This window comes from Sorghum bicolor, chromosome 6 (genome assembly GCF_000003195.3).
Source record: "Sorghum bicolor cultivar BTx623 chromosome 6, Sorghum_bicolor_NCBIv3, whole genome shotgun sequence".
NCBI classification, from domain to species: Eukaryota; Viridiplantae; Streptophyta; class Magnoliopsida; order Poales; family Poaceae; genus Sorghum; species Sorghum bicolor.
The window spans coordinates 912,713-936,003 of record NC_012875.2 but is presented as its reverse complement, the minus strand read 5'-3'; the positions used below and the strand labels follow the sequence as shown (position 1 = coordinate 936,003).

The 23,291-nt window shown below is 40.8% G+C and overlaps 2 protein-coding genes and 2 long non-coding RNA genes across 4 annotated transcripts; all 4 read right to left on the bottom strand.

Moving 5' to 3' along the window:
• LOC8066530 lies at positions 297-946 on the bottom strand. The gene has a single exon (XM_002445988.2). It carries the CDS (start codon positions 855-857, stop codon positions 441-443), a length of 417 nt encoding a protein of 138 aa, XP_002446033.1. The 5' UTR covers positions 858-946; the 3' UTR covers positions 297-440.
• LOC8057347 lies at positions 6,904-9,337 on the bottom strand. The gene is made up of 2 exons (XR_002454043.1): positions 9,055-9,337; positions 6,904-7,188 (listed from the first exon to the last, which is right to left on the bottom strand). It is a non-coding gene; the product is annotated as an uncharacterized LOC8057347 (long non-coding RNA).
• Positions 11,389-11,885, bottom strand: LOC110436237. The gene is made up of 3 exons (XR_002454044.1): positions 11,799-11,885; positions 11,573-11,637; positions 11,389-11,429 (listed from the first exon to the last, which is right to left on the bottom strand). It is a non-coding gene; the product is annotated as an uncharacterized LOC110436237 (long non-coding RNA).
• Positions 16,621-21,303, bottom strand: LOC8057346 (serine carboxypeptidase-like 51). The gene is made up of 13 exons (XM_021464058.1): positions 21,173-21,303; positions 20,830-21,034; positions 20,567-20,691; positions 20,297-20,404; positions 19,933-20,173; positions 19,709-19,752; positions 19,523-19,590; positions 18,924-19,029; positions 18,014-18,204; positions 17,810-17,930; positions 17,211-17,263; positions 16,966-17,116; positions 16,621-16,894 (listed from the first exon to the last, which is right to left on the bottom strand). The coding sequence occupies exons 2-13, from the start codon at positions 20,999-21,001 to the stop codon at positions 16,811-16,813; spliced, it is 1,464 nt and encodes a 487-aa protein (XP_021319733.1). The 5' UTR covers positions 21,002-21,034; positions 21,173-21,303; the 3' UTR covers positions 16,621-16,810.

Below are 23,291 nucleotides of genomic sequence, written 5' to 3'. Positions count from 1 at the left end.
CAGATATGTAACCCTGCCCTCCAGACTATATAAGGAGGGGCAAGGGACCCCCCTAGGACATCATATTCTCTCAACACAAATCAATACAACCAGACGCAGGACGTAGGTATTACGCCAACTCGGCGGCCGAACCTGGATAAAAAGCTTGTCCGTGTCTTGCGTCACCATCGAGTTCGTAGTTTGCGCACCGTCTACCGATAAACTACTACCGTGGGTATACCCCAAGGTAGACTGCCGACTAGCTTTCGTCACACAGGAAGTAGATACTAGGCAAACAAAACACCGTCATATAGGAAACTCTCAAATTATTATTATCATAATGACTTCATATAGGCAGGCATATGAGCCCAAGAAACACAAGAAGCTAGGATGAACAAGACTATGCATGTGCTTAGCACCAAGCAGCACACATGGTAGCTGCTTCGCAAATGGGAGACTCATCAGTTGCAGCTGGGGCTCTGTGAGAAAGCGCTGGCAGGGAAAGACTTTGTGGACCTCTCGACCTGAAGATTGATCTGATTCCCTGTGTGACTGACCTGATTGATGCCGAGCCACGCGAACTTCACCTGAAACCTCACCCCGGACACACGGCTGATGGAGCCGGACTTGATGATGCCGTTGACGCTGGTGCCGTACCGAAACTGTAATTTCGTTCCACCCACTGTGATAAAGAAGTTGCACTCCTTAGGGAGTGTCACCTCCAAAGCACCGTCTGGGTGGAGCACATATGACTTGACGCCAAGCGGTAAAAGGCCCCGTGGTAAATTGTTCTGCTCCAAAACATCGTACACTGTTGTGGCCGCAGCTATTTTGCAGGCCACGAATAGGACGGCGAGGACAAGAAACTGCTTGGCCATGGCTGCTGGTGCAGACTTGCTATTGTTATACCCACGAGCACAAACAAGAGTGTCTCTCTGTGTGTGTGTATGTATAGTATATAAATTAAAACTACTAGGATATATAGTGTTGTGTGGTGGCCCTGCTCCTAGCCTCAGTATATATAGCCCGTCAGCAAAACCGAGAATATATAGTTATGTTTTTAATTGCATTTATTTTTGCCTAATTACATTACTGCTTGATCAAAATGGTCCACCTGTTATATATGAGTTATTGGGGTCGCCTTCATAGCCTCTTAATTATACAATTAAAGCCGGTTAGACAAAAACATAACAGTTATATTTTAATTGCCTTTAATTTTTCCTAATTACATTTCCATCAAAACAATCCTCCAATTAACAAGGAAACTAAGCTTATTGTTTTAATTTCCTTCAATTTTTTCCTAATTACATTTCCATCAAAACAATCCTCCAATTAACAAGGAAATTAAACCTATTGTTTTAATTGTCTTTATATTTCCCTAATAACCATTCCATCAAACTGATCCTCCAATTAACAAAGAAATTAAGCTAAGTGTACTACCATTCTTTTGCTGAAACAAGCTGAACAATTTCGTCTTTAGGGTGAAACATTTTTCAATTTCTCTTAGAACAGTTTTCCTTTTTGTCACAACATTTATTTCTGGTGGGTAGAACTTTTTTTTCATTGATCCTTAATTTATTCTTACAATCTCCTCATTTTTAGTGATGGTGACAACATAACCAAAACTAAGCTTAAATTTGAATACAAATTAAGTAATAAGTACACATACAGCAAGGTTCCCACAGCTAAGCTTGCTTGGATGCCTTACTATTCATCCAACTCATCCAAAACCATGGTTGATTAATATCAATTGTGATCAATTGAAGAACAGGGACATTTGGACTAAATCCCTCATCTTGATACCAGTTGTAAATCAACCCTTGATTTATAAAAATTGTAGACTTACTTGAGATACTTGCACTCAAACTTAGATCTATCCTTTGCTATTGTTCCATTGTCAAATTGAAGCCTTGTTGTAATGCAAACTTGTGGAAGCTTCATGTGACTTCAATAAAAAGTAATTGTTGGGTAGCCCGGATCAAACTTCTTTTCAAAACCTTCAGTCTCGATAAGGAAAACGCATTATTCTCTCATCTTGACTGCTCCTTCAATTGTCAAATTCCTCTTACCAGAGCATGTTCTTAAAGAAGTGTTGAAACATTGGGATCTACATAGCTTCAGCTTCAATCAGCAGGAACTCAGAGAGAAACAATCAAGACTTCCGATGGAGAGCAGCGGTGGTCGGAACTCATAAGGCAAACCTCTCCATATGTTTCACATATTCTGATTCATTGTGCCTTTTCTTTTTAATTAGCATTGTGAACACGGGGCAGCCACTCCAGCCCCCCACGTAACTAGGCCCCCTCCAATATACGTGTGTATTACTAGTAGTATTAGAAACTAGATTATTAGATTAGTACTATTATTTTGGCCCAAAAAGCAAATACAGTAGAGTCCAAAAACTAAACACGGTGAGCCCAAGAAGCAAATACACTATGCATGCACGTCTTCCATCATTAATATTGACAGCAATTTTTAATTGAATCAAGTAATTACGAGAATTTTTTTCTTATTTTATATGAATTTCTGGATTCGGTGTGACAAGATTTTATATATATATATATATATATATATATATATACGCCATGGTGCAGGCGGTACATGTTCTGGTTGTTCAACTCATACTCTCGCCTCTCATCTCTCTTCCTCCTAAAGCAAAACTCGGCAAGGTGACCATCTCTATGGCAATACTCACAGTGATACCTCACCTCTCTCTTGGGTGGTTGTTGGCTCACTCTTTTGTGGGTATGGTTCACTCTTTGTGGCTTCTTGGCTTTAGGAAGAGGATCCTCAAAGACATTGGGTAGAGTATCAAGTGGGTTCCTGAGATGGTTAGGTTTTGGAATACACACTTGTTTCTGATGTGGAGCTTTTGGAGGTTCTTCAAACACTCCATCTTTGATAGTGGGTTTTCAAGGCTCAGGTGGACTAAACTTGATCAACTTGAGAGTAGTGGATGGTTTCTTATTTGGGTTCAAACCACTAAACTCACCAACCTTGCCATAAAAATTTTCACCCTTTCCACCTATAGCAAAGTCTACACCCGATGTGCCAGTTCCCCGCCTGAACTCGCTCATCATCATGCCTTCAGCTCACCATACTCATCAAGCAAAGTAGCATACTTAGATTGCAATGCTACTTAGATTGCAATTCAGAGAAGTAGACATATGAACAACACACTCACACACTCTACTTCATTTTTAGCACTGCCCCATGCCCCTACTGCCGCAGGACCTGCCGTGCCGACCCAACCACGTGCGGTGCTGCGGGTGCCGTCCGCTGCTTCTTCGCCTCCAACCGTGGTCCTGAATAATCTATGTTCTTTGTTATATGTGCATGTTCCGTGCTGGAGCTTGGCAACCTGCCTGGTGACACTTTGGAAGATGGTGGCGATTAGGCGGCCGCCTAGCTGTGGACTTCGACAAGGTGTGTGTCTGTGAAGCTGTTGCCACTGATTCAGTACTGGGCTCAGGTTTGGAGCCTCCATCAATCCTGTTCATTGATTCCTGCATCTCAGTTTCATGTGTAAACAACTTAATCGGCTTTAACAACAATCATCCTCTATCATTTTGGTTTAAATTTTCAGGTCTAACTCTCAACGGTTTAGGAGATAAAAGGTCCTAAAGTTTGGTAAATTTGATCCCAAACTCAGAGTTCAGATTTTTGTTTTAGCAGTGCCAATTTTATAATCATTTTCCGCTGATTTCGTGTGTATAAGTAACACACAATTGGCCTCGAGAGAACAAGTTACTTTGACCATATAGCAAATGTAAGCATGATTTACTTACTATAGATAGGCGAGCAGCAGCCGTGCACTAGGTAATACTAGTATAATGCCCGTGCTAACGCCACGGCTTTATTCTAAAGATGCATTTGAAAACAACCATTTTCTGTCATCCATCGGAGTATACATCTCTGCTTCAACTGTACCTTCGCCAAAGCTATTTGGAACCAAATTTTCGCTTGGGAAAGTGTTAACACAGAGCTGTTGCAAACACAGGATGAGCCCAATCACTTCCACACATGGTGGGCACAAGCTGCATCCAAAGTCAACAAAGATCAGAGAAGGAAATTCAATGGCATGGTCATCTATACCTGCTGGAACTTGTGGAAAGAACGAAACCAACGTATCTTCAGCAATGTGTTTGAATCAGTAAAAGGGGTGGCGACAAGGATCAAGAAGGACATTGATCAAAGAAGGAGGGCCCTAAGGATAACCGGCTAGAGTGTTGCCCCTTTATTTGTGCCTCTCTTAGTATGTTCTTTTTCTCCTTATGAGGACTGCTTGTATTTAAACTCTTGCTACTACCTATAATGAAAGGCAGAGCTCCTGCCAGTTCTTTCAAAAAAAAAATTCTACAGTGGTAACACCAAAGCTGAGTGGAGCACCATTTTTTTTCATATAAAAGAAAAATTATAAGGTTGCAATTACACAATTAGGAAAGCTTTCCTTACATCACGAATCAATAGCCCTTATGGCATGATGGATGAGCTCAGAGTAGCTAGAATAACAGAGAATCACATCACAGACATACATATCAAAACTACACTGAGCATTTGACGACTGTAATCACGGACATCTCTGAACATAGAGAAGAAACTATGCCATCAGAAGCACCGCCTCCTAGCAACCACAGCAAAAGGGACCCAAATGGGTTGAGGGAGCCTGAGCCTGCAGGGGTTCTTCCACCTTGCTAAGGGTTTTGCTCTTGATACTGGAGAGCATTATTGTTGGCAGCTGCCTAAGAAAATCTATTTTGTTAACCTTCTTGCTGATTCCTGGTAGACTCATCCTAAACCAGTAGGGCATCTGCTTCACGAGCAGCTAGCATGATATGAGAAGCCTGGTAAAGCATAAGTATAAAGCCATTGGTAAAACATACTAAATTTTACGTACCATACGTATATGAGAAGTAGATATGGAAACAAAAAATACAGCAAGAAGAAGCGTGGATGTCCGCACACTGAAAAACAGGGATAGATGCATTCATGCTAGCTGCTATATAATTTTGATGAGAATAAGTACTGAAGTTCAGACACGAAAACAGGAACTGCTAGCTGAAATTAATATATAATAATCTTAATCTGATTATTCTGTTATTTTTGTCCTCTGTTATCAGCCAAGAGAAATATTGAGAACTTATTATTATAAATGAATAATCCAAAAACAGGGTATGGAACACCAAAATAAAAGAGTTAATTAGGTCCATCCATGTTCAAAAGGAGTATTTGACAAGTTTGTTTAAACCCTATATCATGTAGGCAAAGGTAAAATAGCTAGCTACCCACAGTATATCATCATGCACTACCGGAAAACCGGACGTTGCCGTGTGCCTGTAGGTTTGCCATGCGCAAACCTACAGGCACACGGCAAAGAGAAGATTTGCCGTGCGCCCCCCAGACCAGCACACGGCAAAGCTCAAACACTCGGCGTTTACGTCCTGCGCCGTGAGCTAAACAGAAGAGCTCACGGTGAAGTCAATCCATTTGCCGTGTGCTGAGAAAAAACGCACGGCGAAAATAAAACACACGTTGAATCCAATCTTTGTCGTGTGCCAGAATGGGGCTCACGGCAAAATTCTGACGCCGTCGGCCTCCGTTGGCTGCCGGCAACTCTTTGCCGTGTGCCAACGGGGGGCTCACGGCAACCCTTGGTTCTTTGCCGTGTGCTAGTCTGGGGCGCACGGCAAAGACTGTCTTCGCCGTGTGCTCGATAAATAGCACACGGTGAACTATAACTTTTTTTCTTATTTATTAGTTAATTAGTGTTCCTTTGACTTTAATTATTATTTCAACTTGTAATTCGGATCTAATCTTATGTTCTAGTCTTAAGTTAAGTTGTTTATAGCTCGCTCATGATGCTAATTTGGATGAGAAACAATATTTGATGGTTAGAACAGGAAATTATGGTGTTGCACTCTTTGCCGTGTGCAGCTCACGGCAAATGCTTTGCCGTGTGCTTTGGGCATTTTGCCGTGTGCCTGAGGCACACGGCAAAGCTCGTGAGTCCGGTAGTGATGTGCATATATATATGCAGAGAGCAAACCATTTCACCAATTTTCAGTTTGTACAATTTTCAATCTCTTATAGCCCAAAACTAAGAACAAATTATCTGTGCAGTAGATGTATATGACAGGCAAGGAAATAAATAAATATGATGTGGAATTATGGATGCTGCTGCCGTGCGGCCTTCAGCCAGCAGCCAGCAAAATCTGAATACGGTTCTGAATGCTGCTGTCGTGCAGCCAACGGAAAATAGAAAACTAAATCTGTACAATTCTTCATTTGCTTATAGCCCAAACTAACAAGCACAGACTTAACTTTGTAGAGCTAATACTGACGCCACCATCACTACTGGATCTGGCTTCTTTGCCGAGAGTCAGGAGCCCTCGGCAAAGGCCTAAAAGCCCTCGGCAAAGTTTTTGCCGAGAGCCTGCCACGTGGCTTTCGGCAAATAGCTCTCGGCAAAGAAGCTCTCGACAAAGAATTCTTTGCCGAGAGCCACGTGGCAGGCTCTCGGCAAAGACTTTGCCGAGGGCCAGAAACGCCCTCGGCAAAGCCCACGGCGCCATCGAGGAACGTCAATGTTGACGTCGTCTTTGCCGAGAGCCGTGCTTGCAGGCTCTCGGCAAAGACTTTTTATTTTTTTAAAAAAAGAGTCTTTGCCGAGAGCCTGCTAGACTGGCTCTCGGCAAAGGAGGACTTTGCCGAGAGCCGTCCAGGCAGGCTCTCGGCAAAGACTTTTTGTTTTTTTAAAAAAAAAGTCTTTGCCGAGAGCCTGCCAGAGTGGCTCTCGGCAAAGGCAGGCTCTCGGCAAAGACTTTTTATTTTTTTAAAAAAAAATCTTTGCTGAGAGCACATATATGACACGAAGGCCACACATCCACATTTCACATATATGGCACGAAGGCCACACATCCACAATTCGGGCAAGAAGACCGTCAATGACAAATATCCAGGTGTTTCTGTTCTTGAATTCTCTGATTTAGGTGTACAAAGCAACAACAACAGAAAAGGGAGGGGAGAGAGAATATAGTGCCAAGTCAAAATGACATGCATATGTTAACATACTCTTTCAGCAAGCTTCACCTTTGTTCCACCATAGTCCGGAAGCAGAATAGTGTCGCCTTCACTTAGAGATACAGGGATCAGCTTACCATCCCTATCACGATCACCAGGGCCAACAGCAATGACTTTAGCAGCGTTCAGCTGTATTAAAAAATAAAAGTGATATGTTAGGCCTAAAAGAGACATGAAAACTAAAAACCAATGATAAAAAACACACACTCCAAAAACAACTAAGGCTAAAAAGGAACACCTTGATTCAATATATTTTGAACCTCACTCAACCTACACACTCAACGTATACATAAACACACTACAGTGGGAAGGATGAGGGTTAAGTTGTGTCACATAACATCAAAACATAAGACATCTCTAACTCTAAGTTTTTATAGCATTGAGAATATATAGAAGGCTCACCAAACTGAATTCATATTTCGTATATATATGTCCTGGAAATTAATGAGTTGATGTACTATCAGTTTACAGTGTTAACAAAGGCAATTTATAAACTTTTATACATCTCTGCTACCAGCTTTTATACTGTTGGAGCATTCAACCATGCAGGAGCATTAACAAAGACAGTTTAACCAAGCTGTACTATCAGATTATAAGCTTTTATACTGCAGGAGCATTAACAAAGACAGTTTTCAGAACATTCAACCATGCATTACTAGCCACGAAAAGGAAAAAAAATACATCTCTGCTACCAGCAGTACTAGAATCCTAAGAAGACTAATGCCGTCTTAAATTAGGGCATTGGCATTAATGCGATGAAATTGTAAAAATAAATACAGTTCAGAAGTATATATGCACACAATGCCATGTCATAAAAAATATAGTCCAGCTGTTTTGTAATTATTTCACCCATGCAAAATATGAATCCTATGACTGGACTATGAATTGATACAGAATATAGTATTCATCTACCGATCTTTCAAAAAAATAAGCATTCATCTCAAAAAGTAACCATCAGTTGTACAAGGGTGGTGGTTTGGCCTATTTACATATCAGCAACATCTATTTTAGGCTAGATCACAAAAACAACAGGCTCAGCATTCAAAGAAAAAAAATAAGGTATATAACACATTGACCTAACAGGCTGCAATATACCCATGGACCAAAAACATAAAAATAGGTGGCAATACAACAGTGACTACTATGTGCAACAGTTGTGGTTTAATAAAAGTGGAAGGCCAACATGCCTGCACCCGTGTTGTGCGACGTGCACAGGTTTAGGGAGAATAAACTGTCTGAAACTCTGAATCTTACAAGGCAGCATACGAGAATCTAGAAACAATCCTCGAACGGTAGGCATTATTATGCTCCCGGTTAATGTTGGTGTGTCAGTTCATAATTCAAGAACAATCCCCGTGCACAATTAGAGCTTATTCAGTTAGCCCCAATCCAAGGGGACTGAGGGAGCTTTTATCATACAAGTCAAAATCTTTCTCTATCTCTTTCGGTCTCCTCGGATCAAAAATTAACTGAACAAACCCTTGAGAAAGACTAATGGAACTAGTCGCAAACAAGTCACTAATTTCAACTTTGACGAACACACAAAGTGGAAGTTCATTCGCAACAAACAGCTGCTGGGCATTTTTATCCTAGGATCACCACACAACTAGTTCATTTACCAACCGATGTTCCCCCCTCTGCTCTTCTACAAGTAATACAAATTCCCAGTATACCACAACAGTAATACAACTTGAATGCCCAAATTGTTCAGAGTTAGCCTTGATAGCAGAACAAAAATTCAGCACTAGCTAGAAGCTTCAATACCAGTATACCACAAAGTTCATAAGATTTTATTTTGAAACTGATCCAAACCAAATGAAACTTAAAGGATATACGCGAGGAGCCACCAACTGGTTCACAGAATACTCGAATATCTAGCCCCCACACTATTCCTGCAGTAATCAGTTGGAGGCAGGGCTGAGATAAATAAAAATAAAAAAATCCCCCGTACACGCAGCACAAATCGGTGGGGTTGGAAGAGCAGTGGGTGGGTACCTGAGTGTCGCCGATCGGGGATCGCCGGCGGCTGCCACCGCAGTCCGCAAGAGGAGACGAAGACGCACAGTGAGGGAGGGGCGGGCCAGGGGCGGGGATGCGACGAGGCGGCGGTCTGCTCTTCTCCTCCTCTTGTCTTCCGGTCCCTCCTCCTCCTCCTCCTAGGCTTCGGCGTCCGTGCGAGATGCGGCGAGGCGGCGGTGGCGCACAGGGCCGGGGAGGGGCGGGTCAGTGGCGGGGGCGGGTCAGGGGCGGGGGCGGTGTGGGTCGGCGGCGCGCGGCAGATTTGGTCGGCACCGGTGGGGCACGGGGAGCAGCTTCGGCGGCGCGCGGGCGGCGCTTGCAGGGTGGGCGCGTGTGTGCGTTAGGGTTAGGTGCGGGGTTGGGCTGGGTGGGGATAAGGAGAAATTTTTTTTTGGAAAATAACCTTTGCCGAGAGCCACAGAGACAGGCTCTCGGCAAAGAAATAGACTGATCTTTTTTTTTAAAACACCTTTGCCGAGAACCATATGGGCTTGGCTCTCGGCAAAGACACTTTGCCGAGCGCCAGGTGGGCAGGCTCTCGGCAAAGAGGTGTTTGACTTTTTTATTTTTATTTTATTTCAGACCTGAGTTTTCTTTTGTGTCCTTGTGACCCAATTTCTAAATACATTTCAAAATTTGACATCAATTTGACTTTTTTTGCTATATTTAACTAATTAATCTTGTTTCTTTAAATTTTTTCACGTAATTCAAATTTGCACTGCAAGTACATGGAATATTGAAAAATAATGGTCAAGATAATATTCAAAATTTCTTTAAATTTTTTCACGTAATTCAAATGAAGTCAAAAAATCACGAAACTTAGCGACGCGTCGTGTTATCGCATGTGGAGACTGTGGTAAAAAATTCATAAGGTTTCGAGCAAGTTGCGACACCGAATGTATAAAACCCAGACATCTCTACATGTGATCAAAATAGGATCACATGCGGAGATGTTTGGATTTTAGACATCTGGAGTCGCAACTTACTCGAAACCTTATGAATTTTTTACCACAGCCTCCAAATGAGATAACAAGACATGTCCCCAAGTTTTGTTATTTTTGAAGTTCATTTGAAATTTATATAATTAAAAATCACATCAACGACACATGGATGGTTATGTTTCGTATAAAAGACATTCAAACTTTTGGGTGAGTTTATGGATATAGCCTCAAAATGCACTCTCAAACATGAGTATCATTTTTCGTATGGCTATATTTTATTATTTCATATACCTGCAGTTCAAATTTACTTTTTCAAAAAAATGCAAAGAAAATAAATTAATTTATGAAATATAGCAAAATGTTATAAAAAGCTCTCAAATTTGAACATGTGCTTGTATATAATATGCAAGGCCTATAGAAAAAGTCTAGGCCCAAAATTTTAAAAAAAACTTCACTCTTTGCCGAGGGCAAGTGCAAGTTCTCGGCAAAGGGGGTCTTTGCCGAGAGCCAGTCGTTGCCCTCGGCAAAGGCCACCTCTTTGCCGAGAGCCTAACGACGTGGCTCTCGGCAAAGCTGACGACTATAGCAGCCGCTCACGGCGCGGTACCTTTGCCGAGAGCTTGCCTTTGCCGAGAGCCATGCTCTCGGCAAAGCTGACCTTTGCCTAGAGCCTCTCTTTGCCGAGAGCCTAGCCGTCGCGAAGGCTCTTTGCCGAGAGGATGACCTGGCTCTCGGCAAAGCCAAGCTCTAGGCAAAGCTTGCGTTTCCTGTAGTGATAACCTATTGCAGCCATCTAGTTTAAGACATGATAGAGATTGTTTGTTTTTCGAGACAAACCTAATAGGCCATCTCTGCATATAACAGCAACTGTCAGTTAGATACCCTGAACAGAAAAATAATCTAATATTGGTACGAGTTAATCAGTACTTGTAACATGACTCTTGCTACAACAAAAAAAAGAAAATAGAGATAGTTCTCATGGCTGTGTAAATGTTTGGAAAATATTACTCCCCCACTGACACTGCTAACAGATTGATGTTCATAAGATTAAAAGGGCAGTTCAACCAATTGGTTTGATAATTCTCAGGCCAAGTGTAACCTGAATCACTATATTGGATATAAAAATCAAATCCATCAGCTCACACACTCAAGACAGTAATTGCACATGTGCTAATTATCCCATCTAGAAAAAAGTGTTAAATACTTTATTTTTCAAAAAAAAGGTATGGGCTCTGGACATGTATGTATCATTGCATCATTATTCTCGATGAGTTTTGTGTTGGGTTCCATAAGGTTATGTTAGTAGGCAGAAAATAGGAGTGTTTGATTGAGATTCCAAATATTGATACACCTATCAAGCAAAACTTACCCTTTTTCTTATTGAAGCCATCCACAGGTAGAATTTTTTTTCTGCATGCAGACAACAGAATAGAGAGAGAGAACCATTGAGGTAGTGTCTTAAAATATCCTTTGCATCAACAAAAAGAGATAAATTTGATTGAAACTTCTGCTACTCTGAAAAGGATTCAAATTAAAAAGAGATATATAAGAACCTTTGATCCGATGTTTTGTTGAGGAGCTTTGGCATCTGTATCACTTCCAGAAGAGCTACTTGAATCTGAGTTTTCAGAGGTAAAAACAGAAATATCATTAGTGCGTTTGACATGATGACTCAGGCAAGTTAATTAAGGACACAACAAAGAGAACCAGTATGCAACAGATGTACATGTTATATAACCTTTTACATTAAGTAAGATTCAAAGGAAGTATATAACTTACTCAACTCTGTAGAGATAATACTGACACCATCATAGCCTGCTGCACCCATCTAATTTAAGAAATGACAGATTCTTTTTATGAAACAAATCTAATAGCTCATCCCTGCATAGTACAGCAACCGGCAGTTAGATACCCCGAACAGCAAGTTAACTTAAATTCACAGAAAATAAAACTAATACAAGGTATGTAGGGGTTAGTCAGTTAGTTCTTGTAACCTAACTCTCGTTGCAAAAAAAAAAGGCAAAATAGAGAAAATATCACTATATGACCTGGAGCGATGGCAATGAACTTACCACGTCCGATGGTGCATGATATGTCGCTATAAATGTAGGGCGGGTTTGTCGCCTATCCGCCATATCGGATGACCTGTAGTACAATCAACTCAATGATGGAGTACTTGTTCATTTGCAATCTGCAAACCTAAAGCAATTAGACTTACTTCCCTGGCGTCTGGCGTCCTGGTCTGGCGGCATGCATGCCCTGGCCGGTGAGTCCCTGGCAGAGTGATGGCGCGAGAGATCACTACCAGTAGAATCATCCAGATCCCCTCTAGACCATCCAAAGTTTAGCTATGAACAAAAATAAGTACATATTATGTGAGATGTACTCAGTAGATGTACTCGTGCCAGTACATTTTTCTGATACTCAGATTCAGAACTAAACAAAGCGTGCATACCTCCACAGTAAAGCAGGAAGATAACGGGCGTCGGGACTTGGCCTTGGCCTTCTTGTCCAGGTAGTTGACGACACCGGTGAGTGCCGCCGTAGTCGGGCACGCCGCAGTTGACGACGGCCGCATCGTGGTGGCTGCCACGGATGTGCTCTGGCCACAGCGTGCATTCCCGGCGGCGGCGTGCATCCCCGGGCGCGGTGGCTTGGTGCTTAGGGCGTGGCGGCGTGGTGCCCTGGAGGATTATATTGATGGCATGGGAGAGAAGACGTCTGGGAGAGGGACTGGAGACCAATCACGTCAAGGGAGAGATTGGTCGATCTCGAGGAGATGGAGAGTCGGTGTCGAGAAGAGGGAGAGTCGCGCGTCGCGGTTTGCGTGCGTGCGGGATGGGACGAGTGAGGGTTAAACCGTTAAGCGATGAGGTTTGGTCCGAGGAATCTCATCCATTGGATTTGAGTGAGGAAGAGAAAGGAGAGTTTAAAGTAAAATCTTATCCGTTCATTTGAAAGCTTAAGCTCATCTTAGTTGCAATCTTTTGGGTGGCTGTAAGATAGTTCATGACTGTGGTGGACAATTATTGGTGTGGTTGTAGCAAAGTTCACAACCGGTGTATTAGTATTATAATAATAAATTATAAATAATATTATAACAATAAATAAATAATAATTATAATATATAAATATAAATCACATACTATGGTTAGGCTTATATACCATGTTCTTTGTCTGGCTTGTGAGCAGATGCGTCAAGATTGCCGCGAATGATCATACATTGGCTGTTGAGCCATGGAAGGGGCTCTATCAGAGCATCAGGTCAACACAGAACAGCAATGACAGACGTGATATGGCAAGCCACAACGAAGGAAAAAATTGTGTTCAGATACCGCTTAATGTGAAAACAGAGGTATTTTTCAGTTGTAAATTGCATTGCTAGTGTCGCCAACTGGATGCATAATTTCTATCTTTCATGGTAACATGAGCTTCTGAAACTATCATAGTAGCTTCAACTGTCATACTGGAGTTGTCTTAATTTAGATTAACTATCCCAAGTGGAACACCAAATAATTAGAAATGTCTAGGTACTGAAGAATTGTCGTGCAGTTCTGCATAAAGTATCATAGCCAATGGACCAGCTATGTCATTTATAAATATGTTGAAGAAGAAAAGAACATACTGAACTCTGGTCACTGGTACAGCTGAAATTTCACTCAATATGATTCTAGATAAAGAAAAAAACTGCTGTTCTGGGTAGTGGATTATCAGTCTAATATATGATGTATAGTTGCTGTGTTAAAAAAAGATGATAGTTGGATTTTATCTTCATGGTAGTAAACTGGTTATTTGTGGCAGGGGAGACAAATCCATTGAGTTGGGCAATGAGGATGAGGGATGCAAAGTGGTGGGAAATATATATCATGTTCAATTGATAACTGAAGATGGGCAATACCATGTTAATTCTCCTTGCAAGTAATTTGATGGCTGTGAGTACTCTATCCTTTTATCCTTTTTTATTCAATTTCCTTGGCTGTATATTACAACTACCAAGATCTAGCATGTCTGTACATTTAACAGCTAAAAATATAACTTTGCTCATAAAGATGAAGTTCAGTATTAATAATATATATTTGAAAATGTGTTCATCTGATGCGTTCCACTTGTACTCTCCTTTTTCCCTTTCTTTTGCAGGTATAGATCATTGGATCTTCGCTTCATTAGTCAAAATAGCAATGTTTGGCTGAATAGTTGTTGCCAAGTACTTGTCTCTGTCATCCGAATCATTTAACTAGATAGTAATATATATCAACCACAGTTAATGTGTTTTCCTTAGCACGTTGCAAGAGCAAACCAAATGGCAGCACAAGGATCAGTCTAATATTTCCATGTCTTTGTTTTCTTATTTTCTTTACTTTGATGTAGATATACCGAACAGTGAAGGGAAAAACGATAGACACATCAGGTGCTGCTGGTAAAATATGACATACATGTCAGCTAGCTCTCGCTTTCCAGCAGAAATATGCTGAGTTCACATTTTTCAGTAAATTCATATCACATAACGCTGTCTGAGTTATTAGCATGGGGGCATGGCTGATTATTTTCTCGAGTCCCATAAAGCAAACAGTACTGTTATCTTATTATTTTGTAGGAGAAGTGGAACCTGCTGAGGTGTAAATATACGGGAATGGAATTGGACTAAAGTGTTTTAGTCCTATGCAAGGTATATATATCCTGACTGAGTTAAGGGGTTTTGTCGAACCTTTTCTTAGTGTGTCATGCAGATTTGTTATAACCTGAATGTTCGTTAGTCGTTCGCAAAAAAAGCAGCACTATTTTGGGAATTCAAAGAAGCCAAGTATCTCAGATTCATTTTATTGTTGATGTGTGCAATTTTATGTGGTTATGTAAACAAAATTGTTGTACCATGAACCATGCATATTGTTGTTATGTATTTTGATCATGAGAAGTCTTATATAATTCTAATCCTTTCTACTTCCTTTTTAATTCGATTGTGCAGTGTTTTAATGTCAGAAATGTACTATGTGAAACACAGGCTTCAGAAATGCACAATGTATTATGTTTGTGAAATACAGGCTTCAGAAATTTACATTGTACATTTTTGAGAAACAGACTTCAGAAATGTGCACGGTGGATCCAGATTTCTATTTTTTTTTGTTTTTGGAAGTAATCATTAGTGACGAGTCTAGACAAAAATGTCTCTAATGATAACATAATGGTGACGCGTTTTGGTTGGACACATCACTGATGAAGGGTCATAGTGACGCGGGTTGGAATACACGTCACTCTTGATGGGTCATTCGTGACGCTTTTTACGCGTCACTAATATTCTAAAATTCCAGATGCAACATAACTAACGTGTTTCCGCGTCACTGATAACTCTCTAGGCGAGTCACTAATAAGCTTACAGAGACCATTCTCGAAAGCGTGATGTACGTACCCTTTCAAGAGAAGCTCACCGGATGGCACTAATGATTATAGACCCAAACAAATTGAAATAAGCTTGATTTTTAACATCTACGTCAAAAGACTACCACATTTGTATAGGTCCCTAAATACAAATAGGAGGTTCCAATTGCCGATAATTATATTGGCACAAATTGCATCTACGAGGATGGTATTTGGTACATGTGGCATAACCCATTGACAATTGCCTATCTGATTGGTACCAGTCGATCGGCTGCTGGTTTGCTCATGGTCCTCCTGTCAGCCATACAGTTGCCAACAGGGTCCTATATGTGTTATTTTTTCATTCCAATTAGTTCCGTAATTATTTATTAAAATAGCAATACTAAACCCTACTACTGCAAACATGCATTTATTATATTCGATTAGTAGCCGAGGCAGCAGTTTGTGAAATTGTTATTTGGTGTAATTAATATAAAGTTTGTAAGTACACACAAGAAATTATTCGGTTAGCAGCAATAGGGCTGGGCATGACGCATGTGACCATCGATCACCTGTCTGTGAAATTGTTATTTGGTGTAATTAATAAAGTTTGTAATAAGTACACACAAGAGTTAATTATTGGTAGTACTAGTGTGTATATTGCAAATGTCAATTCTATTCTAACCTGCGATGCGTAGACCACCGTATAAGAATTCTAACGAACTTTCCCTCAATTTTTGGAACAATTAATAAACTATGAAAAACAATGAATTGGAATGTGTGCAGGACCAAGTGTTTGACTTTCTTAGCATTTGTACGAGGAGAAAACAATGAATTGCATTCTATGGCCAAAAGTTTCAGTAGGATCGTCAAGTTTTTTTATTATCTTTTACTATGAAGATAAGAGTTATACTGTGGTTTTATAGGAAAGAGAATATATAAGTTTTTGATAGTATGTCAGCACTGGTAAAACCAGCTTAATTATCCAGTGAAAACATACTAGAAAATAATGGAAAATAATCCTCCTATCAGGCTATCTCTATCAGTGTTGTTGATCAGCATGCAAGAGATATGGTATATGCCAACCTTCTGTAAACTGTTTGTGGCTCCTGATGTATCACCATCAGTAGTGATGGTCCGGCCATCGGAGTTCAACAATTCCGAGCAGGAGCTGGTATAGTGATTTTGAAATTGGCAACAATTTAACAAGGAAAAGCAAAGAGGTGATAAATATAATCATAGAGGTGGTTCTCAATAAATTCACAACGCACATGGATGGGCACACACAATTCACGGCCTCACTTCGCATGCATGAGGCGATCAGTAGTTCAGCATTCATCTAAAGAATATTTCAGTAGCAGTGCACATACAAGTCAGGTAGGATGCTAATTCAACTAGTTTAGCAGTTACATAACAGCTCAGCTCACATTGTCATCCCATCAATATACATCATCTATGTCACCTGAAGAGTCTGTGATACTTGCAATGGTTCTGAACGCAGGGTAAGGCTGGTCAACAGGGACCTGTAGACAAACCATGGCATATTTAGTAAGGATCTATAATATGGATACACATGTATATGGATTAGACTTACCATGTGACCGGCTCCAAGAACCCAGTAGAAAGCAAGGTTTTCATGAGACCTTACATATGCCCTAATCTGCTGGGAACAATATTTAGCAGCAGTGTCACAGTAATGTAAGGGACTCCTTCGCAAGCTCAGGAAATGGTTAATGCCATCCCATCTGAAACACGGATCAAATCAGGGATCTCAAAGCCACACACAACATAATTTTGCAAAAAAGCAAGGTTAACTAAATGGCAGGGGAGGTTGCTTACTTGAGCTTCTTAACCCATGCTTCTGCACCGACAGCTGGGACGATCACATCGAGCTAGAAAAAGTATAATTTATTTAATACAAGAAAAGTATAGTAATTTTTAGATTTCAGTGAGAATCAAAAGCATATATATATATATATATAGTTTGTTTAAAGATATTAACATAACATAATATGTACGTATCCATCTCTGTCAAATATATTAATCATAGACTTTGAGGAAATTCCCATGTTAACAATGTAAACTTTGCACATTGATCTTCTCTCTATATATCTACAGTTCACTGGGCGGTGTTCCATGAAAAAAAAAACAGTTCACAGGGTGGAATTCTACATGAGGATTCTAATTAATATTGTACTAGCATATATTTTCATGTTAGTAAGGTGAACTATATATTCACAAAAAAAGTATGTCTGTAATTATATGGTTTCCCTTTAATTTCACGCATGCATTACTATTCATGATTTCAAATCAAATTTAGGGATAGGTACTAATTGTTTTGTAAATTTTTAGGGCAGAATTGCTAGCATTTCTGGGCCAACGAGTAGCCCATATAATAACGCCTTAAAAACTACAGAGGTAGTGGTATTACTACTAACCTGTCCCTGATAAATTGTGACATTAACCCCACGAGCAAGTAGCTCATCAACTTCATCGATTGCGGGTCTCATGAAGTCGTTTTTCAATTGTTCATAGACTGCAAGCGTCGCTTCCTCCCACCTGTGTGCAATACAATTGGTCCAAATTAAAAAGAATATTTATATGTATAAAATGTGAGAATATTGTGCAAAGGAGATGCTTACACTTTGGATTTAGGAATTATCTGGAGCGTTGGCTTGATGCGTTTGTTCATAAACTCATCAATATCAATGGAGACCAGAGCAGTGGTGTTAGATTTAAGGCTGCCATGATACATCAACTGGCTGCCTGTTAAACACAAAGAACTTTCCAACACAGGATTCATGCCCACGTCAAGCAAGAAGTTGTCCTGGTTCTGCAAATACAAAAAAAAATCTAGCATGAGATATATATGCACATGTAACAATTTTATCATAGGCATATTTCGCACTGAATCAATTGATTGCATATTAATGGATAATACATTGCACATCTAACATAGATCGAGCTTGACAAGTGTGAATAAGTCCTAATCAATAATCAATGAGTGTCACATCCTCACATTCATAAGAAATTTCATTTTTCTGCTTTGATTCGATATGAACATTAAGTCTGTCCTTGTAATTTTCTATCTTATTGACATTGATATCTCAAAACAAAACAATATAATTAAGGAAAGTCGAAATGGCTCACTTCACATAGATATATGTTCAAAATGCATTTAATGTAAGCAAAAGAATATTTTCTCCTAATGACCAACCATTACAAATTAATTCAGTATGGTTAATAAATCAAAGTTGTCATAAACCTGCGAGGCAAAAACTAAGCTTATGGTCACAATAATGCCATCACTGCAGCGTACGTCTTCATCAGTGCAACACAAGTACTGGGACAAGCAGATTACTTAAGACTTTTATTTATTGGATATAAGACCGTTGCAACAGAAAATTAAGTCGCACTATGCTAGAAGGAAAATCATTAATTACAATTGAGAGATTTTTAGACGTTAATTTGCCACTCTGATGAGTATTTTCATCCATTTGTATTCCAGATGTGAATTGTTGCTACTGATATGATGGTTAAACAAATACTTACCACGCCGTCACTCTGCGAGTCAATGAGATCTAACTGGTCCGTCCAAGTTTGTTGGGCTTTGGCAAACTGCCCTGCAGCCATCTGCTCGTTCACCATCACCCCCATTCTGAGAACAAATGAGAAATCAGGTCAGGGTTCACCAAACAAGCCAACAAAATTTTTGGAGATGAATTAAATAATTGATTCAAAAGGTAGATGTTGGTATAAATCATCTGTTAGATTCTGAATCAGGGCGTTCTCAGTTGTCACACACAAGACACCATCATAGTAGCAGAAACGAGGACACAAAAGTGAAATGCCAAATTAATGTTGTGAAAAATACGTATTTCTTTTTCCTGTACTCCCAAATGTTGTGACATCAGATACGAGAGAGAACCCTGAATGTCTAGCACAAATAGACACCACTAATTCCTTAAATATAATACACCACTAATTCGGCCGCTATTGACTATGCCTTAAGATGCAAGCAAACATCAACCTTATTTAAACCAACACACTAAGCCTTTATGAACACAACATGATCTCTCTGTTGTATCACATGTGCCAAGATTAATTTTCAACCCAATAATGTGGAAGATTAGGTGGAATTATTTGCTTACTTGTTGACATCTGCGACGGCGTTATCGTTCAGCCTAGACACGGAGTATAGCAGCGGTCCATACGAACTCTGTACATACATGTATAATATCAAACAAGGAGTTTACAGCACATATAACACATGCATGGTTCTAGTTGCATAGAGACTCGCCAAACAAATTAAAAATGATGGGCTATGGTTAATTTACCGAGAAATCTCCTGGAGAGATCCAGCCGTCTCCAATGCCAACACCTGTTGGTGAACACAGATATAGGTCATGCTAGTGCTGTACTGTGCTCTCTGTGCTGTTTATTTTTTTCAAGAATTATCGAGCTCTGATGAGTACGTACAAGTTGGGATGAATATATATATATATATATATATATATATATATATATATATATATATATATATATATATATATATGCTTACCTCCGAGAGTGATATCGATGGTTCGGTCTTGGATGGCCCTTGCCAGAAGAACACCCACCATGGCAGCAGTCTTCCCGCCGTAAGACTCGCCCACCAGGTAGAGAGGGCTGTTCGGCAGGCTGGCCAACTCCTTGAGCAGCATCTTTATGACGCCGAACAGGTCTGCGGCCACCTGCGCATCTGTCTTCGCCAGGGCTCTCGGGTTGTCAGTGTAGCTGAACCCAACGTCAACCGGGCTGTCCTGTAATTTCCACCATGCAGCATTGTCATCATCAGTATCACACACACATCAGCTCGTGACTCCATCATCGTACATCTTGGAACAAATGGAAGAAAACAGCTAGAAAAAAATGAAGGAACTCACTACGAAAATGAGGTCAGCGACTCTGAGCCACGTGAATTTCCTCCGCTTCAAGTTGATGTCCAATGGCCCGATCTCAAGGAAGTTGCCCCGGCCTGAGCCAGAACCTCCCTGTCATTTAACAAGATTACTATATTGATTTGTACGTAAACATCACGAGAACAAGGGCATGCATATGATTAGTAATTAATGCTAGTGTCGGCCATATATAAAGGCTGGATTCATCCTTGCTAAATAAAAAAAGAACTACAGTCAGAAAGCAGTGCTTATTACCGGGCCGCCCTGCAACCAGAGGACGGTCGGCCATGGCTTGGATGTGGCCGAGCCAGAGGCAGAGGCGGAGGCGGATGCAGATGGGCGCTGTGGGCTCCTAAACCACCAGTAGAACATGTTCACCTCTGCACATATATACAAGCAAACAAATTTCACAGAATGCATGGTTCAATTATTTTCAACAGCTAGCAACGAACTTGGATGGAGGGAGGAGGCCGGGGACATGCATGCATGGCCGGCCGAGAGTTTGCTGAGTTACTCACCGTGACGAGGTACCACGTAGCCCCACTTCTGGCTCCCATCTGGTGTCTCCTTGGAGGTCGGCTCACCAGCTGAAGCTCCAGGAAGCAGGAGTAGAAGCAGCAGGCACACTGGACGGATCTCCATGGAAACCAGCGACGAGCACCGGACAGACCAAGATGGGCGGCCTGCCATGACAAGTGCTCGCCGGAGAATGCGCGGCGCTGCCTGCTTGCATGCGTCAGGAGGAGCGCGAGAACGAAGGGGAAGAATAATCAATATATATGCATCTTGGATTGGATCCACTACTGAGCAAAGAGAGAGCACAGATCGAGAGATAGAGCGGGCGACGTACGGCAATCTCACCTTAGGCGGTTTTGCGGACGGAGACGAGACAGGAGCGGTGCGGCCGGGGCTCGACGGAGAAGAGGGAAGGGTGTCGATCGGCACCTTCCAAACCTCACTTCAGGCACCTTCCTGCTGTGCTTGCGGCGAGATCCCGAACAGTGCTTGGGCGAAGCTAGGGCTATGGTGGCCTTTCTTATATAGAGGAGTGGCTCGGCTTGCGATCCACGCAGGAGATATAAACTGTAGTCAAGAATAGTACGGTGGTACAGTGTGACGCCCAAACATTCTATTCCAACTAGCAATAATTGAAATAATACTAGCTGAAATCAACCCCTCAAAAATTAATAAAGCTCTTGGATACATATCTGGTTGTTTGTCTGGTCACGCAGACAGCAGTGATTGGAGACCCAACCAAAAGCCTCTTTATGACCCCATTGTCATGGTAGTTCTCCGCTTGAATCTCTTTCCAGCCAGAATATGCCACAACTTGTAGTAGCAGATGTGTAACCTTCCACTGTTTTATGTTTTGTCTTGATTGTTTCCATTCATCCGTTCTTATCTTTTCTATAAATACAAGTCTAAGTAGGATCCTATCCAACCGCTTCCCATAAACAACTTGACAAAGGCATGGATATGATGCTGCTCTCTGGTCCAACATACAATAAGAGCAGTGGTCAGGTGGTGACTACCCAGGGTGAACATGCATGGGGAGGGTGAACATGCTTTGGTCGACACATCGTATATGCTTCTTCTTTTTTCCTGTGGCCATGTATGCTACTGTATATGCATAGCTTGTGAGATAGAGGATATCATCATGTGCTGGCTTTCACCAAAGGCTCACTCCATCTCGACATATCGTATATGTATCTCTTCTCTCTTTCCGGTATTAATGCAAGCGACTATACATAGCTTGTCAGATCAAGCCAGCAGAATATCATCGCGTGCTGGCTTTCACGGCCAAAGGCTCACTCCATCTCTAGCTTTCCGCTTGGCATCCATCGATTGCAGCTATTCAGATCATTCATGTTTTAACATGCATCCGAGTGCTGGCGCGGCTCTTCCACCAAATTAAAGGCCCACTTCATCGCTAGCGTTCTAATTGGCATCCATCAATCTTCTTCTTCGGACCCTCGGCGGCCGGCCATGGCCACGGCAATAGCACACATTACCAACTACGTGCTCCATGCTGATGCTGTCCACCCGTGTGACGACACATGGCCTCCTCTATCATGCTTTTAAATCATGCAGCAACAAAGCTAAGCAATCTATAGCATTCCAGTAGATCAGGACTTTGTCTCTATGTTTTCATGTCGAGAGAATTCTTTGCACATGAAGATAATTAAAAAGATGGCAAAGCGGTTTTGTGTAATAAAACTGACTCTTCCAAAGAAATTTTGTGTAATATGGCGACAAATACGTCTACTGAAGAGTACTTCCTCCATAAAAAATTATAAATCATTCCAAAAATCTTGGAGAGTCAAACCATCTAAAGTTTGATCAAATTTATATGATAAAATAATAACATTTATGATACCAACTAAATATCATTATATTATTTATTAAATATATTTTTATAGTATATCTACTTGATCTCATAAATCTTTATAATTCCTTCTATAATTTTGGTCAAACTTGAGATGTTTTTACTCTCTAAGATTCTTGGAGTGCCTTATAATTTGGGATGGAGAGAGTATTATATAGTGTCTCTCTTCCTGCTGGAAAACTTGTATTATATATGTCTATTCGTATTTGCTTTTGTTCCTCTATCATGTTGTTTCCATCTAATGTATAAGTTAAGTATCTATGCTAAAAGTATTGTCTGATGCTAAAGATTTTTAGCATCAGGACTTAAAAGCGTCTATAGAAGAATGACGCTATAAGATTTTACCATTAGATTATCCATCACTGCATCCATTTTTATAGTCAGATCATCCATCGCTAATTTTAGTGTTGTGGTGTATTTGTATTTTGTAGTTTGTGAAGAAGACATTTCCACGAAGTAAAAAAGGAATGCAAGAATAAGCAGAGATCAGCAATTATTCATATACTACGTACCTGACAATACAATCGGCATGCATGGAGCTGTTCAAGCGTCCCCACAAAGTAAACACAGAAAAGTGAAAAAGCAATGAGAAGA

Coding starts and splice junctions, on each gene's coding strand:
- LOC8066530 (XM_002445988.2), bottom strand. CDS start 857: ATGGCCAAGCAGTTTCTTGTCCTCGCCGTCCTATTCGTGGCCTGCAAA.
- LOC8057346 (XM_021464058.1), bottom strand. CDS start 21,001: ATGGCAGGCCGCCCATCTTGGTCTGTCCGGTGCTCGTCGCTGGTTTCC. Junction 19,030..19,522: donor GCCGTCGCAGATGTCAACAA/GTAAGCAAATAA, acceptor ATTTGTTCTCAG/AATGGGGGTGATGGTGAACG. Junction 16,895..16,965: donor TTCTTGGAGCCGGTCACATG/GTAAGTCTAATC, acceptor GTTTGTCTACAG/GTCCCTGTTGACCAGCCTTA.